At 48.6% G+C, this 21,476-nt stretch overlaps 1 protein-coding gene across 7 annotated transcripts; it reads left to right on the top strand.

Annotated features, from left to right (window-relative positions):
* The first annotated feature begins 2,964 nt into the window (after window positions 1-2,964).
* FLYWCH2 (FLYWCH family member 2) lies at window positions 2,965-17,299 on the top strand. 7 transcript variants are annotated; one of them, XM_037043429.1, is made up of 5 exons: window positions 2,965-3,222; window positions 4,535-4,631; window positions 13,096-13,193; window positions 13,968-14,400; window positions 16,020-17,299. In XM_037043429.1, exons 4-5 carry the CDS (start codon window positions 14,070-14,072, stop codon window positions 16,112-16,114), a joined length of 426 nt encoding a protein of 141 aa, XP_036899324.1. In that variant the 5' UTR covers window positions 2,965-3,222; window positions 4,535-4,631; window positions 13,096-13,193; window positions 13,968-14,069; the 3' UTR covers window positions 16,115-17,299. The 7 variants fall into 7 exon arrangements, with proteins under 7 accessions (XP_036899324.1, XP_036899325.1, XP_036899319.1 ...); XM_037043430.1 differs by having other exon boundaries at window positions 13,968-14,481; window positions 16,020-16,101; XM_037043424.1 differs by lacking the exon at window positions 16,020-17,299 and adding an exon at window positions 15,271-15,762.
* Window positions 17,300-21,476: the final 4,177 nt, after the last annotated feature.

Below are 21,476 nucleotides of genomic sequence, written 5' to 3'. Positions count from 1 at the left end.
TACTAATGATGCAAAACCAATGGCAGCTCTTAGTTTGAATCAAGGTAGTGACACGAAATTCACTGGTTGTCACGGTGTACTTCACCACCACTTACTGGCAAGGGGAAAAACAACTCTTTCACTTAAATCAGTCCTTGATAAGCAGTAAAAATTATTAATTTTATTAAGCCTTTGTCCTCAGGCACACATCTTTTTATTATTTTGTTAGTCATATGGGAGATGAAAGGGATGAATAGATGAATAGAACACCCAAAGTGGTGAACCCCTTGAGTTTGGTTAACAAAACTATCAGTGGTTGAGTGTTAGCGTAGTATCAAAGAATATCCACAATGATCTTCATAGGATATTAAATTACTTTCTTTTCCAATTATTTATCTATGTGAGACTGGATTTTCTTCTCATGTTTCAACTAAAACAACAGTGCAATGGAGTGAAGGTGGAGGCAGATATTAGAGTCCAGCTGTCTTAAACCAGATAGTAAAGAGATTTTTCAAAAATGTAGAACACTGCCACTCTCCTCACTCACCTTTTGGTTTAAAGATATAATTATGTAGTTAATTTATTATTGCTATTTTCAATGCTCAGCTTAAATTTATAAAATGGTAAATATTGATAGATGTGACCCCATGTAACCAAAAGCTCTTTGAGGTGCTTAATAATTTAAAGAGTGTACCTGGCCCATTGTCTTTGCTCTGTTCCTGTCTGTCTAACTGCTTATTATATGGTGATTGTGCAGATTTTTTAATAAACTAAGAACTTTTTAAAAACTGAGGCAAAGAAGAGAAGTAACTGCTCAAATCATGCAGCTGGCAAGTGCCAGAGCTGGTATTTGAACCCGTGCATCTGACCTCAAGCTCGTGTACTTCCTTTGGCAACATGCCTTAAAAGCCTTCAAAATATTTACTTTCTCTGACTTGTTACCAGGGAGAGACCAGCGTCGGTAAACCACACCCCACCCCCTTGCCCACCTCCATCCAAGTTTGTTCCTCAGTTCTTGCTTCAGTCTTGAGAGACAAATTCAACTGAGAGACAACGCATATAGTGGAAAGGAGACAGCAAGTTTATTTATGAAACACATGAAAGCACAAAGCTGCAAGCAGGCACCTGGCTAGTCTGAATGCCCCACGCATAGAGTAAATGAAGTTGTTGGTAAGTTTGTTCTATACTCTTGAACTGAGGTTACAAGTGGGCACTCACTCAGCTAATCTGAGTGTTCAGAGACTATTCAGGTTCAGGGGTTATATACATTAATTAGCTTCTAGGTTCCTTCTTCCTCTTCCCCTCCTAACCTTGGGGATAATGTACAGCTACAAAGGCTTTCTTTCTTAGCTAGTAAAGGATCTTTTTCTTAAGTGAAATTGCTATAGAGGCCCCCTTTCCCAGCACAGAGTCCCAAGGAATCCCTTCCTCCTGCACGCTTTGTGATGTTCAGAACGCCGGCAATCTTATTGGAACCAACTCAGGACTTTTGAATCAATGGCGGAGACATGCCTCCTTCCTCCTCCCTGCCTTAGGTCACTACCTATCTTACCTAAAAGATCTCTTTCAGGAATTTAAAGAAAGGGGATGATCAGAGGTGTCAGAAATGTATATACAAAGATGTTTATGAGAAAATAAAATTAGTAGCAACCAGCAGACAGTGGATGATTAATGGCAAATAAACTAATGAAAGGCTTTGAAGTACCCTGGAGAATGTCCAGGAAAAGATGTGGCCCAGGAGAAAGGACTTGGGGACAATGGAAGCCATGCAAGCTCAACCTGGGGTGGGAGGGAGGAATCTGCAGTGGCAGGGCTGGGAGAAAGCGGAGAGCCTGTTTTGGAAGCCTGTGCGGGCCCTGTTGCTATCTGGACATGAGGAGGGAGAAAGATACGGATTGGGCCACGGCAGGTATGGCTCAGTTGGTTGGGGCAACGTCCCCTTGCCGAAAGGTTGCTTTGGTTTCCCCTCCGGTGCCTTCGGAAAGCAACCGACTGATTTTCCCCTCCCGCATCTATATTTCTTTCTCTTTGTCTGAAAGCAATGAGAAAAAAAATGTCCTCGGGTGAGGAAAAAAATTTTAATATGCAGATTAGGATGCCGGAGGACAGGAGAGAACTGGAGGACAGAGACGCAGAGCACGCGAAGAAGAACATGGGAAATGCCCGAGGCCTAGCAGGCAGACCCCTAGGGAGCTGGACCGCACCTGCCCGGGGGCCAGGGGGCCGGACCTGCAGCAGCTTTGGAGCGACTCTGGAGAGAGGCGGAGGGAAGGAGTGTCAGGGGAGCGTGGGTTATCATAGAGAGAAGCAGCGTCTTCACTATTCAAACACCGAGGACACACAGCCAGAAGACCAGAGGCTCCGCCTGGCGAACGGTTGGAAGGAGGGGTCGCAAGAGATGTGGAGGGTGGCGGTGAACGGAGGGCCGGGGGCGCTGTGCGGGAAGGGAGGTGAGGCGTCGGGCCATGCGCAGAGGCTTAGCGTTCGGGGCCCCACAACTTCCTGTACCGGAGTATTCCAGGTCTCCACCGCACAGGGTGGTCGTGACAAATGTCCAGTGGCTGCGAGAAGTACTGATGGACGAGGTCCGGACCCGACGGGCGACGGCGGGACTGGTGGGCACCGCTGGGCACCGCTGGACCAGTGCGCAAAAGTTTGACCTGTCGGTGGGGGCTGGAATTACGGTCAGGAGCGGGCCGGTGGGCGAGGGAGGGACTAATACCGAGGATGCTGGGCCACCAGGGAAGCTGGGCTGGGCGGAGTCAGTGCCTTCAAGGGGCTGAAAAAGAGATCTACCCTTCCCTCTCGCAGGAAAGAGACCGGATTGAACGAGGCCTTTAAAAAATTCCCCAGCTTCCTCGGAAAGGATCTGGGATCACATCCTTGGGGAGGCCCGAGGGTTGCAGTTAAACCCACTTGCTTAGTGCTGGGGAATAGCAGCAGAGGATCCAAATCCAGACCTCAGAGTTGCGGACGCCACGGTCCACCGCCCGCCATGCCCCCTGCGCGCGGAGCGGTCAGGTTGCTACTCCAGCGCTGTTCTGGGAAGACCCGGAAAAGCGGAGTTTACCCAAGGAATAGGGTCCCCCCGCGTCACTACTGCGCATGCTTGCGTCGTGACCCCAGCTTGAGGCGACTGCCACTTTCAAGGTGGGGGCTGCAGGCACAAAAGCTAAGGAACTTGCCGACGCTCAGTGACCGGAGAGGGAGGGCTCCTCTGCGGTTGCTTCCCTGCTGTGCCTGGTAAGGACTGGCCACAGCGGGTCGGGAAGGGTCCTGGGTCCCATGGTGTGGATGCGCCCCTCCCGGCAGGGGTCTTTCTTGGTTCCTAAGGGCTGTTGATTCTGGGAGTTTCCCTTGGCTCTGCGTCGCTGCGCTCAGGCCCCCTCCCGTCCTTCATCTGTGGTACGTCTCCTTTCTTCTCGCTCCTCCTTCTCCCTCTCCCAATCCAACCGACCCTGGGAGGGAGCCCTGACAGACACCCTAAATCAGGGAGTCCCACACTGGCCTGCCTTTCCTTGACCCCACCCAGTACTTCTCCCCTCCCTGCACCCATCTTCGGTTCCGTCCCACCCTTGTGACCCGCAGGGATGGAGGTGTGAGGTACTGAGGCAGGGAAACCACTCAAAGGCTTGGTCTGGAAGCAGTGGAAATGATTGGAGATAATGGGAGCTGGGACCATTTGGGCGCGGCACAGACAGCTGTGATGACAAATTACAATGGATAAAAGAGGAGTAAAAGTAACTAATATTCTGAGCCACGGTGATAAGGGGAAAGGCGGTGCCATGACATGAAATTCCCACTTTGGAGAGGCTCTTCCCTGCATACTATAGAGTAGCAGTTCTTGAGTTTTTTTGGATCGCTGCTGCTTTGAAAATCCCCTTGTAAGGATATGTACCTGCACAGCTAAGCTGGCCCATCATCCCACCACCCATCCATTCACAGCCCTCCGTGAACCGCATGGGACAGTGATTATGGGGCGCATCGGGGCAGCTGTCAATATCACCGGGAATTTATTTTAAATCCTCACCCCAGGATATGTTTATTGATTTCAGAGAGAGAGGAAGGGAGGGGCATGAGAAGGGGGAAAGAGAGAAAAAGAACCATTGATGTGAGAGAGAAACATCAATTGGTTGCTTTCTGTATGCACCCTGGCCAGGGATTGAACCTCCAACCTAAATATGTGCCCTGATGGGGAACTGAATTAGCAACCTTTTGGTAAATGGGATGATGCTCCAACCAACTTAGCCACCTGGACTGGGAACTCTTTATTTCATGTTAAAGACTTTTATTTATTCTTAGAGAGAGGGGAAGGAAGGGAGGGAGAAAGAGAGGGAGAGAAACAGCAATTGGTTGCTGGACCAGCCTGCAACCCAGGCATATGCCCTGATGGAGAATATAACCAGTGATCTTTCGTTTTGCAGGACCACAGTGCCCAACCAACTGAGTTACACTAGTCAGGGCTCACTGGATACTGTTTAAAACAATCACTTAACCCTTCACCTACCTGTTATTATGAACCCCTGCTAAATTCACCACTATTCCCATTACGCAGGTGAAACCAGCCCAGAAAGGATAAGAGGTTTGCCCTCACAGCAGAGGACACAAGTGTTGATGGACGTTGATGGTATTTCTCTCCCATAAGTATGAAGGTAATTCTTCTGATCCATCATCAGCCACCAGGCAGGGATCACCTTTCAGAATAAAGCATTGGACCTCGCATTAATTTCCTATTGCCTCAAATTACCACAAATTTAGTGACTGAAAACACAGCTTTGTAATCATCTTACAGTTCTTGAGTTCAGAAGCCTGATTAGGTCTCACTGGGTTAAAATCAAGGTGTGGGCAGGGCTGTTGCTTCCTGGAGACTCTAGGAGAGACCATCTGTTTTTAATCTTTTCTATCTTCTGGAGGCCTCCAGCACTCCTTGGCTCAGGGCCCCCTCCGCAGCCAGCAGCATTGCATGTCTCTGACCCTGCTAACATCAGCATACCTTTCTCTGACTCTTCTTCTGCCTCCCTCTCCTGCTATTTAGGATCCCTTTGATTGGACCCACGTGCATAATCCAAGCCAATCTCCTATTTTAGTAACCTTAATTCCATCTGAAAACTTAATTCCTCTTTGCTACGTAAGGTAACATTCGAAGGTTCAGGGATTGGGACATGGACATTTTGGGGGGGCCATTATTCTGCCTCCCAAAGATCTGATGATGTCTCAGAGGCTCCTGCCAGTTCTTCACACTGTGTGAGCCATCTTTAACTCCTGGGTCTCCTTTGTGCAAACCAGTATTACAGCTGCTGGTTGGGGTAAGTGGAGGCTGAGGCCACAGCAATATAAAACCACCAGTTTGCAGAGTTAGGGGGAGCATGTAAACGGAGTGGAGTAAGGTAGCTGTTAAGTCAGTTGATCTTTTTTTGTTTTAAGATTTTATTCATTTAGCCCTGGCTGGTGTAGCTCAGTGGATTGAGCACGGGTCTGCGGACCACACGATCGCAGTTCGATTCCCAGTCAGGGCACATGCCTGGGTTGCAGGCCAGTTCCTGGTCCCCGGCAGGGGGCGCACGAGAGGCAACCATACATTGATATTTCTCTCTCTCTCTCTCTCTCTCTTTCCCTTCCCCTCTAAGATAAATAAATAAAATCTTAAATAAATAAATAAAAATTTAAAAAAAGATTTTATTCATTTATTTTTAGAGGGAAAGGGAAGGAGAGAAGGAGAGAAATATCTGTATGGTTGCCTCTCGTGTGTCCCCTGCTGGGAACTGGCCTGCAACCCAGGCATGTACCCTGACTGGGAATTGAACCGACATCATCTGGTTTGCAGGCCCGTGCTCAATCCACTGAGCTACTCCAGCCAGGGTGATCTTTTTAATTTGTTTCTGCTTCACTTTATCCTCACCCAAGGACATGCTAATTGATTTTAGAGAGAGGGGAAGGGAGGGAGGGAGAGAGGGAGAGAAACATTGATGTGTGAGAGAAACATCAACTGGTTACCTCTTGCACACCCCAAGTGGGGACCTGGCTGGCAACCCAGGCATGTGCCCTGACCCAGAATTGAACTAGTGACCTTTTGTTTCGTAGGCTGATGCTCAATCCATTGAGCCACACCAGCCAGAGCCTATGTTTTTTTAAAAAAGAGTTTTATAACTACCTTTTACAATTAAGTCTATGATCTATTTAAAGTTAATTTTTGTATGTAGTGTGAGGAGGGAGCTCATCTTCATTCTTTTTTTAGTGTCCTCTCTTTTTTAGTGTCCTCTCTCATAGTGTCCTCTCTTTTTTTAAAAAAATATTTTTATTTCTTTTGTATTGGATATCTAGTTGTTCCAACATTCAACATTTGTTGAAAAGTCTATTCTTTCCCCATCATCAAGGGTCAGACTTAATCTTCACCTCCTGAAAGGAGAGGTGTTTACTTTTTGGAATTATTCATGAAGATGACTTGTCCCTTCTCCCCGTGTATTTGTTTATTCATTCAATTATTCATATCAGTGTGGACTTATGGAAATGTATTTTATTCTTTGGGCTATACCCTAAGGACTTCCTCTGAGGTTCTGGATGAAGTTTTCTCTGTAACTGGAGTTTCTCAGTTTAAGCCTCAGCTGCTCAGTGTGGAGCAGCTGAGGAATGTTGGCTCTGGACCAGCCAGACTGGGTTCAAGTTTTGGCTCCTGCTATGTCTGCTGTCCCGGACCGCTTATTTAAGTCCCTGGGCCTCTCGGCCCTCCAGGAGCAGAGCAAGGATAATGGTGACACTTGGAAGGAAAGTTGTTGGCTTATGTGTGGCATTGGAGGTGTGGACTAATGTCATGGGGTTTTTGTTCTTGGCTCAGACCCCAGCCTGAGGACCCATGACTCTGGGTGGGTCTGGGTGGGTCACTTTAACGTTGAACAGGGACAGGAACGCCAGGGGGACAGGGTGTGTCCTCTCTCGCTCATTTTATTTATTTTGAATTCTGGTTGTTTATATTAATATAAACAACTTTACTTTTAAATATTAAATATTTCCCCATTGTAAAAGTAGTTCATGAACATTACAATTTGGGGGACATAATGAAAAATTAGAAAAAATAATAAAAAACTAGCAAAAACTGAAATCCCTCATTCCCACCACTAACATTTTGATAAATTACTTTTTAGTTGGCTTTAGTGCGTTTATATGTAATTCTTTGCAAACAGACTAGAAAGCATCTGCTTTTTAAGTTAAGAACAAGTCAAATAGGACTTCCGCCAAGATGGAGGCATAGGTGGAAACACTGTGCCTTCTCCCACAACCAAGTTTGAATACAACAAAGGTTTGGAGAAAAAAAGACACAACCAAAGGACAGAAAATTGAATTATACGGAAGTCCGACTACATCTAACCGTTCAACGGGGACGGTAAGAGGGGCGGAACCAGCAGCGAGCAGTGTCGGGCAGGACAGGGCCCCCTTACCCAGGCGCGCAGGCAGACGGGAACCAGTTGGGGTGCGGGGCAGACCGCGGGCGCATATTCGCGCACAGTGAGACAGACCACGCAGGCCCCAGGGGGCGAGGGCTGACAGCGGTGGCACACTCACGTGCAGTGGGACGAAACGCGTGGGCCCGGTGACGGCAGCAACTGCGGCACCGGTGAGGGCCGTGGCGACAGGCAGCGGACAGGACGCCATAGTCCCTCTTTGACCCCGCCCCCACATACAGCGTCACAACCCAGCGACTTAGTTGCCCTTCAGCACCGGTGAGGGCCGTGGCGGACAGGACACCAGAGTCCCTCTTTGACCCCGCACCCACATACAGTGTCACAACCCAGCGACTTAGTTGCCCTGCAAGACCAGGGAGAGCCATTGCCCCTCTTTGACCCCGCCCCCACCTACAACGTCACAACCCAGCGACTGAGTTGCCCTGTTCTAGTGAACACTTTAGGGCTCTGATCCTGCTATGGAACTGGCACGAACAACCCGAAAGATGGCACAAGAAAAACTCAAAGTCCCAGAGCCAATAACTCTAAGCAACCGAGAAATTGCCAGCCTCTCAGAAGCACAATTCAGGACACTATTTATCAGGATGCTCACAGAACTGGTTGATTATAGTCACAAATTAGAGGAACATAGTCACAAATTAGAGGAACATATGAAGGCTAAACTAATTGAAATGAAGGGAGATGCACAGGAAACCAATAGTGATGGAAAGGAAACTGGGACTCAAATCAATGGAATGGACCAGAAGGAAGAACAAAACATCCCACCAGAAAGGAATGAAGAAATGAGAATTCAAAAAAATGAGGAGAGGCTTAGGAACCTCCAGGACATCTTTAAACGTTCCAACATCCGGATTATAGGGGTACCAGAAGGGGGAAAGAAACAGCCACGAGTGGAAAACGTATTTGAACAAATAATAAAGGAGAACTTCCCCAGTCTGGCAAAGGAAATAGACTTCCAGGAAATCCAGGAAGCTCAGAGAGTGCCAAAGAAGTTGGACCCAAGAAGGAACACACCAAGGCACATCATAATTACATTAGCCAAGACCAAAATGAAGGAGAGAATCCTAGAAGCAGCAAGGGATAAGGGGACAGTCACCTACAAAGGAGTACCCATCAGACTGTCAGCGGATTTCTCAAAAGAGACCTTACAGGCAAGAAGGGGCTGGAAAGAAGTATTCCAAGTCATGAAATCCAAAGACCTACAGCCAAGATTGCTTTATCCAGCAAAACTTTCATTTAGAATGGAAGGACAGATAAAGTGCTTCTCAGATAAGGTCAAGTTCAAGGAGTTCATCATCACCAAGCCCTTATTATATGAAATGCTAAAGGGACTTATATAAGAAAAAGAAGATGAAAAAGATGAACAGTGAAAGGACAGCAAACACACAGTTATTAACAACCACACCTAAAACAAAAGCAAACCAAGAAGACAGCTAGATCAGGAGTGGAACCATAGAAATGAAGAACACATGGAGGGTTAGAAACAGGGGGGTGGGAGGGGGAGAAGAGGGGAGAAGGCACAGAAAATAGCATAGATGGTAGGCAGAAAATAGATAGGGGGGAGGGCGAGAATAGTGGGGGAAATATAGAATCCAAAGAACTTGAGACACGTGGTTATAAACTAAGGGGGGGAGAATGGTGGGGGAGGGAGGGTGTGGGTGGAGGGGATTGAAGGGGGGGAATAGAACAACTGTAATGGTATAATCAATAAAATATATTTAAAAAAAACTAAAAAAATAAAAAACAAGTCATAAAATTAGTAAATACATGACAAATATGACTGGAATGGAGAATAAATAAAAGGAAAGACAAGTGGGTTGAGAGAGAAAGACACAAGACAGGGACCAAAGTTCCTGGTCTTCATTTTTTGGAAAAATGCAGTTGTTTAGCCTTGAAAAGATCATCTTTGCTAAATGTGGTCATTGGACTTGCTTTCTAACACTGCTTTTTTTGTAAATCAGATGTAAACACTTTAAAGCCTTATATTCTTTTCCTTTTTCACCCCTAGTGTCCACTCTTTTTTAAAAAAAATATTTTTATTTATTTATTTTTAGAAAGGGAAAGGAAAGGAGAAAGAGAGGGAAACACCAATGCATGGTTGCCTCTTGAGCGCCCCCTACTGGGGGACCCGCCCACAACTCTGGTATGTGCTCTGACTGGGAATTGATTGGGCGACCCTTTAGGCCACAAACCAGAACTCAGTCCACTGAGCCACACCAGCCAGGGCCCTTTTTTTTTTTATCTTGGTAAAATGGTTCATTTTAAGGAGCAACATCTCTATGTTTTGGCCTTCTAGAGTAATGTTGCTAAAGGTTTAAATTGAATTTTCCACAATACAAGGGTAAATTAAATTGTGCTCTGGCACTTTATGAGAGTCTTTACATCTGGTCTGTAAGCTGGTGGTTTCCACCTTACAAATGGAAAGAAAACAGGAAATACAATTATTTGAAAGCTTTGCTTGTAGCTATGAAAACTGTATGTAGAAAACAATGCAGAAATGAAAGCAGTTTGTGATAGGATTATGCAGATTTACTGTTATTGTTTAGTGTATTCTGTATAACTTTTTCAATTAAATATTTCAAAATTTTAAAATAAGCTCAATATAATCTATCTCATTGCTTTCCCTGGGTTAGAAAACTAAATCCGGATAGACTGTGTGGTGTCTCAGCAGAGTAGAAGAGCTGTTTATTGTACAGGAATATGATTTCAAACTGGTAGCTCTTGGATGGTGGTTTCTATGCGCATTTATTTTTTTTTTAAATTTGAATGATGATCTAAGGAAAAAAAATCCATACAGGTCTATTTTGGCTCCCTGGGATGACAAGCAGAGCTTTTAGGATGGTGAAGGCAGCTGTGCTAAGATCTAGCCGGCTTGAGGGCTCCACACTGAGCAAACAGCCCCTAGTCTCATGCGCAGGCCCTGTGTGCACCTCCCTTCCGAGAGCATGCTCTTGGTTTGAATGTGCATGGAAGGTTGGGATCAAGATACAGGGATACCACAAGTTATGATTTTTTTAAAGATTTTATTTCTAGAAAAGGAGAAGGGAGGAAGAGAGGCTGAGAAACATCAATGTGTGGTTGCCTCTCATGTGCCCAGGTCAGTTCTCATGCACTGGGGAACTGGCCCGGAACCCAGGCATATGCCCTGATTGGGAATTGAGTTGGGGACCCTTTGGTTTGCAGGCCAGCACTCAATCCATTAAGCTACACCAGTCAAGGCACTTATTATTGGGCACTTACCATGCTCTATGCCCCATTGTGCTGACTTGTGCCTGCCCCCAAATTCATATGCTGAAGTTCTAATTTTCAGGACCTCAAAATGTGACTATATTGGAGATAGGGCCTTTCAAGAGGAAATTAAGGTTAAAATGTGTCATATTAGCTTGGCCTTGATCCAGTATGAACAGGGTCCTTGTAAGAAGATATTAGACTGTGAAGCTTCCATCCAAGATGGAGGCATAGGTAGATTTGCCTTGCTTCCTCACACAACCAAAAGAAGGATAACAGCCAAAACAACCAAACCTGCCAGAAAATTGAACTGTATGGAAGTCAAACAACCAAGGTGTTAAAGAAGAAACATTCATCCAGAGTGGTAGGCAGGGCGGAGATGGACAGCCATGTAGGAAAGGATGCATGGCAAGGCAATGGCTGGTAGACTGGGTGGTCCCACATTTGCATGCAGATAAACTGGGAGAAACAACTCGGAAGTGAGACAGACAGTGCAACCCAGGGTTCCAGTTCTGGGAAAGAAAGCTTCAAACACCTCTGGCTGTAAAACCTGTGAGGTTTGCAGCAGTGGGAAAAACTGCCAGTCTCACAGGAGAGTCCTTTGGAGGGGCCCACAGGGTCCTAAACATACACAAGCCTATCCACTCGGGAATCAGTACCTGAAGGGCATAATGCTGTTGTGAGTAGTGAGGGAAGTGACTACTCACAGTGGGGGCAGGAGCTGAGCAAGTGGGGCAGGAGCTGAGCAAGCAGCATTGTTCCCTCCCTGACCACTCCCCCACATACAACACTACAACACAGAGATGTGGGTTGCCCCACCCCCAGTGAATACATAAGGCTCCACCCCTTACAACATAACCGGTGCGCCTAGACAAAGAAATATGGCTCGGATGAAAGAACAGATCAAAACTCCAGAAAAACAACTAAGCAACGAAGAGATAGCCAACCTATCAGATGCAGAGTTCAAAACACTGGCAATCAGGATGCTCTCAGAAATTACTGAGTATGGATGCAAAATAAAGAAAGAAATGAAAGCTATGCAAAGTGAGATAAAAAAAATATACAAGGGACCAAGAGTGAAGGGAAAGGAAGGGACCAATGATTTGGACCAGAAGGAAGAAATAAACATTCAACCAGAACAGAAAGAAGAAACAAGAATTCAAAAAAATGAGGAGAGGCTTAAGAACCTCCAGGACAACTTTAAATGTTCCAACATCTGAATCGTAGGGGTGCCAGAAGGAGGAGGAGGGGGAGAAAAAAAGCAAGAAATCGAAAGCTTATTTGAAAAAATAATGAAGGAAAATTTCCCCAGTCTGGCAACGAAAATAGACTTCCAGGAAGCTCGAAGTCCCAGAGAAGTTGGACCCAAGGAAGCACACACCAAGGCAAATCATAATTACATTACCCAAGATTAAAGATAAGGAGAGAATCTTAAAAGCGAGAGAAAGGGTGAGCGTTACCTACAAAGGAGTTCCCATAAGACTATCAGCTGACTTCTCAAAAGAAACCTTGCAGGCAAGAAGAGGATGGAAAGAAATATTCCAAGTCATGAAAGGCAAGGACCTACATCCAACATTCCTCTATCCAGAAAAGCCTTCATTTAGAATGGAAGGGCAGATAAAGTGCTTCCCACATAAGGTCAAGGTAAAGGAGTTCGTCATCACTAAGCCCTTAGTATATGAAACGTTAAAGGGACTTATTTAAGAAAAAGAAGAAAATCAAAACTAAGAACAGTAAAATGACAACAAACTCATAACTATCAACAACTGAACCTAACAAAAACAAACTAAGCAAACAACTAGAACAGGAACAGAACCACAGAAATGGAGATCACATGGAGGGTTACCAGCAGGGAGGGAGATGGGGACGGAGGAGAATGGGGGAAAAGGTACAGGGAATAAGAAGTGTAATTAGTAGCTACAAAATTGAGGGGGGTAGGTTAAGAATAGTATAGGAAATGAAGAAGACAACTTATATGTACAACCCATGGACATGAGCTAAGGGGAAGAATGCTGTAGGGAGGGGGGTGGATGGAGGAAGGGCATAAAGGGGAGGAAAAATGGAACAACTGTAATAGCACAATCAATAAAATATACTTTAAAAAGATAATATATACACACACAGGGAAGACTCTGAGGATGCAGGAATAAAGAAACAGCGGGAACCACAAAGCCAGTTAAAGAAACAGGTCCAGCGGTACAAGTAGGCATCTGCAGGCCTTGACGCCGCCTCAGTCCACGACAGGACAGGTAAGATGTATCTCCATGCTGCAGCGTTGTTTCTGGGCGAACACTGTAAACTGGGAAGATGTGCCATCCACCCACACCACCAAGTTGCCCTCCAAAGAAGGCTGATGTCCCCACATTGTTACTCCAGGGCTGTGGTCTTCAGACCAGCATTGTCTGGTAATCTGTTGTTTCTTCTTCTTCAGGCTAGAAGCCAGGGAGCCCTCAGTGACCACATATTCTCTGGACCACTCCATACATACCCTCTCTCCACCTATCCAAGCAGCACCAGCTGAAGCACAAGGTCCCTGCACTCACGGCGCCCCAGCACCTCCTGAGCTCTGGGTGGCCCCAGGCCTCCTGCCTGGGGTTGGGGCAGGATCTAGTTGTGAGTCCAGGGAGTCCCACCTCCCAGGGCCAGGAACTCTGGTCTGCAGAGTGTCAGGGTGAAGAGGTTCTGGGAATTCTGGGAGGGTCAATGACCTGAGCCCACGACCCCACTGTCTGTCTCAGATGCCTGGTGCTCAGGAACACCAGGGACTGTTACCCTGGACAAGGTACAGCAGGTGTTGTGTGAGGTTGGGCTCCGGGTCTTCCTCAGCTGGACTCCCGACTCTGCTGCTTTGTGGCTGTGTTAGCTGCCCTGGCCTGGCTCAGTGTCCTCATCTGTAAACTGGGTCAGAAACATGGTAAACTTTTATAACACAAGGGGGGCTGAAAGGTTCAATGGAAAAACCTGTGGAACCCTTGGCCCCATCCTCAGCACCTCCCTCAGCACCTCAGGACTCAATTCTAGTCACTCAGTTATCAGTATCTGAATCCCCCAACAGTGCCTCCCTCCCTGCCCCACCCAGAGCCCTGTGCTTGGCACATTTTACACAGGGGAAAGTGAGGTTTGGATGGGGGAGGTGACATACTCACTGCTGCCCAGAGAGGAACGGCCCAGCAGAAGCAGCCACCCAGGCTTCTCCAGCTGTGTTCAGGTCCTTGTCCATCCTGGTGCCCCATCTGCCCAGTCTGCACCCCGGGTCCACTCTGAGCCCCAGGCTTCACTGATGGGGGTTGTATCCTCTCTTAGGACAGAGCCCCTGGACTGCCAGCCTCCTTGCCAGGGAGGAGGAGTAGAAGTCCATCCCCAGGGGCCTGAGTGCAGCCTGGGGGACAGGCTGTTGGTCCCAGGATGCCTCTGCCTGAGCCCAGCGAGCAAGAGAGTGAGAGTGTGAAGGCTGGTCAGGAGCTGTCCCTTGAGTCCCCTGGGACTGGCACTGATGTTATTCCTACAGCCCCCAAGAAGCCCAGGAAGTTCTCCAAACTGGTCCTGCTGACAGCCTCCAAAGACAGTGCCAAAGTGGCCGCAGCCAAGCGCAGAGGAGTGCACTGTATCATGTCTCTGGGGGTGCCTGGCACCACCACCCTCGCCAAGGCCCTCTTTAGGATCCATCCTGAGGCCCAGTGTGCCATTGAGGCAGCCCCCCAGGAACCTGAACAGAAATGCAGGAAGCTGGACACAAGTGAGGCCCTGGTCCCAGAAAGCAAATCTATGAGCGAGACCTCCCTGAGGCCGGAAGTCCCCTGATGCCTGGGCAACCGAGGTGATAGGCTGGGTCAGCTCTGAAAAGAGTGTGCCTGTCCTGTGAATGTGTCTGTGCATGTCCTTTCTATGATACATCTCAGTGTAAATCTCTGTGTGTTTGTAGCCTCCCTGCGTGTGTGTCTAGGGTGCTGTGTCTACATATGTATTTGCCAGGGAAGGTGTGTCTGTGTGTACATCATTGTGTGTCCTTGTCTCTGAGCCTATTTCTCGCCATGTCTGCTAGTATGTGTTTGTGTATTTGTGTGTCTGGGGTCTGTATGTACATGTTTCTGTGTAGAGTGTATTTGAGGCCCCAACTAGAACCCCCCACCCACTGCCCCGTCCACCAGGCTCGGTGCAGATGCCAATGGAACATAGAATCCTGAGGGATGCCTGGGGGAGGGGACGCCTAGTGGTTGGGAAGGAGATGAGCCAGGGTTTCTTTTCAACTGGAAGTGGGGTCTGCCATGCCCTAAAAGATAGAGAAAGTAAAAGGCACAGCAGTTGGCTCTGTTTGCTGCCTATGAACAGGCAGCCGCCTTGGAGTCAGTCAGGGCACTCGGACTGGCTGCCAGTCTCGGGAAAGGAAAACCGGAGCCTCTTGATTTCCATCATGTAGCTGGGCAGTGCAATGGACTCTTCTTTATTGATGGAAATTTACTGGGGAGTGCTCTGAATTCGGGGGGAGCCCTGCTGTTTCCCCAAGGCTAAGACTTCAGGGCTCCTGAGATTGGGGCACCCCAGCTACAAGGCCAGGAGCTCACAGGGGACCTAAGGAACCCCTCACCCTCTATCCCTTGCTAGAAAGGAGCTGCAATCAGGAAGTCGGGGACCTCACCTCCCCAGAACGTGGAGGTCCCGCTGCAGCATCCCCAGCTCACCTTGGGAGCACTTCTACCAACTGGTTCTGGTTCAGGTCTGTCTCCATGTGTCTACCTGCTTCTTGCCAGCCCCATGACCTATTGGTCAGCAAGGCTCAGACAGGCCAGGTTACTACCTCGAGGCCACCTGCTGATCCTAAAGGTGAAAGGGGAACATCTGGCTCAGAGCTTCTGCGTCCCGCTTAACCCAAGTGGGTCAGGTAATCTGCCGAGTCCTTTCTACCCTGTCTGTGACCTCTGCTTAGGCATCTGCCCAGGTTCTGGGCCCACATGGGCATCACTCCACTCATGCTACTGTGAGAATTAAAACAAAGCCACCCTTCCTCAGATGGAGAACAGAACGAGAACTGCCTCTCAGCCACACAGTCTCCCGTAAGCAGGCGCTCCAGCAGTCACCAGCTCCCTCAACCTGCCACCCCATCTTTACCGCTGTACCTAATCCACACCTTCTCTGCCTCTTGCTCCACCCCAGGCCAGGAAGTGGAGCTAGCGGCAGGTTCCTTGTGCTCAGCCCATATTTGGTCCAGAGTTTCCTGGAAATGACTTTAGCAGCCTTGGTAGCCTTTGGGAGCATATCTCTTGAGTGGCAATTACTTCTCTAAGTCAGTCAGTGGAACCCCCTCCCACCCCTCCCTTTTCCTCTGACACCAGCCTGACCCACCCCCTTCTCTTCCAGAAGGAAAAGAAGATGGAAGGTTGGCCAGGAGGCCTGCCCTCAGTCCTGCAGTGGGCGGGGAGGAGTCCTCTGTGGGGCCCAGCAAGGCCTTGTAACCCTGACAACTGCAGGCGAAGCATCCTTGATGAGTCAGTGAACTAGGCTGTGACTTCTGCCTGTGGCCCTATCCCTGACTAATTTTCACTTTTAACATCGTGTAATGTTTTTCAGCTCAAGCGCAATTTACTTTTGTAAGCAGGGAAAAAATATCAAAACAATAAAATAAGCTACATGCTAGATCCTATCATGAACAGGTTGTATAAATTTCAGGATTCTGGGTCCTTTGAGGCCCAACTCCAACCACACCCACCCCCCAGAACTCTGCCCGCCTTACCAGCCCTCACAGGGCCCTTCCCCAGGGCTGCCTGGTCTGGGCTATCTCTCAGACCTGGGGTGGCTCTCAGGGGCCCTCCATCCCCCGTAACCCCATACCCCTAGGGCACCTTCAGTCTGGAAAACCAGCTGCTGGCCCAGAGACTAGGTAGGGTCCCTGAGGTTCCCCTTCCTTCTGCCTTGGTCTGAAAGTGGGCAGTGGGACCTCTAGCCCTGACCCTCTAGGAGGGTCAGGGGTCCAGCCCCTCCGTGACTCTCCTTCCATGGTTGTTCCCTAGCTGGAGTGACAGTCTGTTCCTCCGGGTCTCTCAGGAGCCTCACCTACTCCAGGTAGCCACACAGGACTGGCAGCCCACTGCACAGGGTCCCTGCAACTATGGCAGCCCAGGGTTCTACTGAGGGGGTGGGCCTGCAGTGTGGGGGTAGGGACCATGACAGAAGTGTGTGGTACTCTCATCATGCTCCTTCCAGGTGGTTTTGTGGGCTGAGGGAGCCGACCAGGACCCTGAGCCCCTCCCCAGACCCTGGGTGCTGCCCGTGCAGGAAGAGGGGAAGAAAAACATCTGCCTTCAACCAGAAGCCAGGATCCCCCAGAGGCTCCCATGGGGAAGGTTTCCACTGCAGCTGCTTCACCGTGTGTGGTCCTCATCCTTTGAAAACTGCCACTGGGCACAAGGAAATGGCTTATTTTTAAAATGTAGAGTTTAGAGGCCTCATGTAATGGATAATCAGTATCTATTGATTCCCTCTCAGGAGAGGGAGACACTTAGCACAGTTTCCTTGCCAGCCCTTCATTTTGCTATTTTATTTTTACAGCATGTTTGTTTATAATGTTTATATTCTGTAACCATAATTCGAGATGTTCTTTTGTCTTAATTCTATATTTAAATAGATTCCTCTTACCCTCCAATTCCTCCTTTCCTCAGTTCTGCGTCATCCTTTCAGTGGGCTGGTTTTGTCTGATGGTAAGAATGCAGGGGGAGTTGCCCAGGGTCTAGTGTGTGATGGTGGCGTGCCTACCACCAGGGAAGCAGCCATGGAGAAGAGGATGTGAGGAGAGGGGGCAAGCAAGGCACAACTTCAGCCACTCAGCCTGGTGTCCAGGCAGGCCCAGCCCGGGTGGGTCAGAGAGGATTAACCCTAGCCCGCCCACTCCCTGAACTTTAGTGTCGAATTACTGACCCCTCTTGCTATTACCGGGGAAGCTGCAAGCTGGATTCTCCTGTCCCCAGTGAGGGGCCTGGCTGAGTTGGTGGCCACTGGAGGCTGCTTGAGGGCACAGCAAGGGCCACCTCCCTCCTGAGTGGCAGGCAGTATCCATTGTCTGTCTGCAAGGTGTTTAGTACCATGAGACAGGAAGGCACTGCTGAGGCTGCTAGGAGCACACTCGGGCCAGCGGTGTAAAGATTTTTTTATTTTGAGGCATTTCAAACTTCCATAAAAGTTAAGGGAACAGTGCAGGTGAGTGGTGTAGCCCTCACCTAGATTCACCCTCATCCCTCCCCCTTTCCCTCTACCTGTTGGTCCAGAGCAGGGTGCCTGGGATCTGGGTCACAGCTCTGGACTTCCAGGGCTAGACAGGAAACACGGAACTATCTGACTTGTAAGTTCATGAGAGCTGAGGCTAAGGGCTGCCCAGGAGAAGGCCAGGTGTGCCACAGCATCTGACAGGGTCCTGACTCAGGGAGGACCTTAGAGGGACCTGAAGGGTGAGGAAGGTGGGCCTGAGAGGGTTAAGTGTAGGGCCCAGAGGAAGCAGGGCAGGAAGACCAGGAGGCAGGCATGGTGGGCAGGTGCTGGTGGCTCAGGGCCTGGAGTCCACAGTGAGGGTTTCAGATTTATCATGGGTATTGGGAGGCAGGGGAAGGAGTCATATGCAGAGAAGGGACATGGTCAGCATCATTACACAAAACTCCCCAAGCACCATGAGGAGTGATGGTTGGGGTCCAAAGTGGGAGCTGGAAAACCATTGAAGAGGCCCCACAGCCTGGGTGAGAGGAGAGAGTGGGAAGGTAAGAAGAGTGTGGAAGGAGGCTGAGCCAGGCTTAGTGACAGATCGTTTTGCTTGGGGGACTGGGTATGAGAGAGAGAGGACTGACCTGCCCAGCTGAGGGATGACAGTGCCACCCACCAGGAGGAGAAGGGGCAGGGGAAAGTGACCCATTCTGGTTCCACACAGTTGGCATTCTACCGGATGCTGTGTTCCTGTGAGGAGAGTGGTTCCCAGGAGTGTCCAACAGAGCAGAACATTCTCAGAGGTCAAAGATGATGTCTGCCAGCTCCTACTCTGTGCATAGGAGGGTGGTGCATTAATTACAGTGGGGGTGAAAAGTGAACAGGATGATCACATATTTGCTTTTTTAAGAGAGCTTTTATTTGTCTTCAAGCTGAAATAAAAGGTAACTCAGTCATTAAAAAATGGAAAATAGGTGATGAAAAATATTACAAATATATTTTGTAATCCACCATTTATAATCCATATGTTTCATATTCAGAAAATTGAGATGATACAGCTCATATTTTTTCTTAATGGATTACAAATGATTTTCTAACATCCTTTTACTAACTGCACAGCATACCACTACAGGGATCGGTAAGTTTATCCAACCATTTCTGACTGCGAGAGTATCCCAATTGTTTCTAGGTTGTTAACAATCTTTTAAAGCAGCGATTTGCAACCTTTTCTATCTCATGGCACACAGAAACTAATGACTAAAATTCTACAGCACACCCAAAATTACAGGGTTTTTTGAGAGTCAGACCAAAAAAAACCCCAAATAGAGTTTTGATTCATTCACACTGCATGGACGTTGTGTTGCTGTCGTAATTTATCTGACAATCTAAGGGAACAGAGGCCAGTGCCCCTCAATAGTCAGGTGCTGCATGTTTTAAAAATTCCTGTGGCACACGGGTTGAAAATCGCTGTCTTAAACAGCCTTGGGCTTTCCTAGGACAAAGCTCTTGAAGTGAGGTTGCCAATGAATACCGAACTCTCCAACATTCTTGCAAGCACCTGGTTCTATCATTAGAAAGAACAAAAATAGCGCCCTCCACTTCCCTATTGTACGCACAGCTTTTACTTGTTTTCTCCTGGGGGTTGCATTTCCCCTGGTTGCTTTCGAGAGCTCGTCAGAGGACCTTTGTGACTGATGCTCTTGGCATCGCCCCCCGCCCCCCGCCCCACTGCCCCCGACGTAGGGGGCGCAGGCTGACTCAGCGGCGATCCAGGCACCTCCCCTCTACCAGGGCTGTGAGGGCCGCCAGAAGAGCCATTTTTCGGCAGTCAATTTATCCTACTCTACGTACCCAAGACCTCCACCCAGACACCTCAAGGATCCAGCACCAGCTCTAAAGTGCCTTCTACAGGGGGAGAGGGTGGGCGATTGACCCGCAGACGGACCGCTACCAGGAGAATGCGACTGAGATCTTCCCACCCTAAAGTCTATCACAAGTTGCAGCCAACCCTCCTCCTTGTTTTATTTCCCCATAGCAGGTACTTCTTTTTCTTTTAATTAAAATTTTAATTTTCAACTACAGATTACATTCAATGAGCCCGTACTACTTCTAACAGACCATCAATTCAATATTTGTATCTATTGCTTCCTGCCTATCCCTAATAACACAAGCTCCACATCACTAGGGCAGGGAGATTCGTTGATTTTGGTCCCTGCGGTGGCAGGTGTGGAGAACCGAAAGGTGGGCAGGCTGAGGTGCGGAGTACGAAGCGGTACAGGACTGTGAGTAAAAGTGGAGAGCAGAGATTTGGAGCTTGGAGAAGCGTAGGTGCGAGAAACACGTGGAGGATGCGGGGAACAGTGCTCTTCCGAGCACTGAAAATGTCGAGGGTGGGAAAGGGTGCGGGAGAACGCGGGGAAGAAACAGACTCGGGGATAGAACTCGCGGACGATGCGGAGAATAAGGAAACCGGGAACGGGCGGGAGGCCCAGCGGTAGGACCCTGCAGGATGTGGAAATCCACTCGCCTGGAGCCAGGGGACCCTACGAGCAGCTGCTTTAGAGCGACCAGGCGGTGGAGCGACCCTCGGGGAGGGAGGGTGGTCTGAACAGCGCGGAGTTCCCTAGAGAGGAATAGCGTCTTTACTCCGCAAACTCCGAGGCCGAGGAAGCGCAGCTAGAAGACCGAGACCTCTGTCTGGCGAAAGAGAGCGAATGGAGGAAGGGGTGTCACCGGGCTGGGGAGGGTCGCGGTGAACGAGGTCCCGGGGCCCGAGCGGGAGGGGAGGCAAGGCGTCCGGGCGACCTGCAGGCGCTTCGTGTCTGAGGCCCCTCACGCTGCCACCAGCCAAGTGTCTAGGAAAGCAGTACTGAGGCCCCTCAGCTCCCCGCGCCAGATCAGTTTTGGTCCCCACAAGGTGAACACAAGGTAGTCGTAAAGGTGGTCAGAGAATGACAAGTGTCCAGTTGCTGTGCGAAGGATGACCACTGCACCGAGGGAAGAGGTCGGGACCAAGGGGCCAAGGCTGGACCGGACCCGTGGGCGAGGGAGGGACCAATGTGAAATAGATGCTTTCCTATCCGGAATATTTTTGTTTGTTTGATGTTTTACTTTGACATAATTTCACACCTACAGAAAAATTTCAAGAAGTGTTCAATGCATTCCCAAGTATTCTTCACTCCCCAAATGTTAGGAATGATGCCAGCCACAGCAGCAATATTGATAATAGTTAGATTTAGAAATTTCCAAAAGAAAAACAAATTATGTTGGCAACGATAGGTAAAATTAGCTTAAATATTTTTACTATAAGAAATAACTTTCCCTTCTCCCCCATTTACCTATTTACATCATGCCGACTCATGGATTCTTATTTTATTCAATGTTATAGACCATTATCATTTATTTTGAATCTCAAATTGGCCCAGGTTGGGACGGGGTCACTTGAAGGTTTCAATAGGTTGCAGAAGAAATTGCCTTCTGCTCCCGGGTGCCCAATTAAGATCCCCATCCACTTGCGTGAAAGCTACCGTTCAAGAGCCCCGGGACCAGACGCAGGCACTGAGGCTCCGCCCAGGAAGCTGCCATCCTATCCTGGGCTTTCTCCACCTCTTTTGCGAGCTCTAGCCCCAC

The sequence above is a fragment of the Sturnira hondurensis genome, unplaced genomic scaffold (assembly GCF_014824575.4).
Source record: "Sturnira hondurensis isolate 20B ecotype Veracruz unplaced genomic scaffold, ASM1482457v3 Scaffold0004089, whole genome shotgun sequence".
Lineage (NCBI taxonomy): Eukaryota > Metazoa > Chordata > Mammalia > Chiroptera > Phyllostomidae > Sturnira > Sturnira hondurensis.
This window is presented reverse-complemented; position numbering and strand designations above follow the sequence as displayed.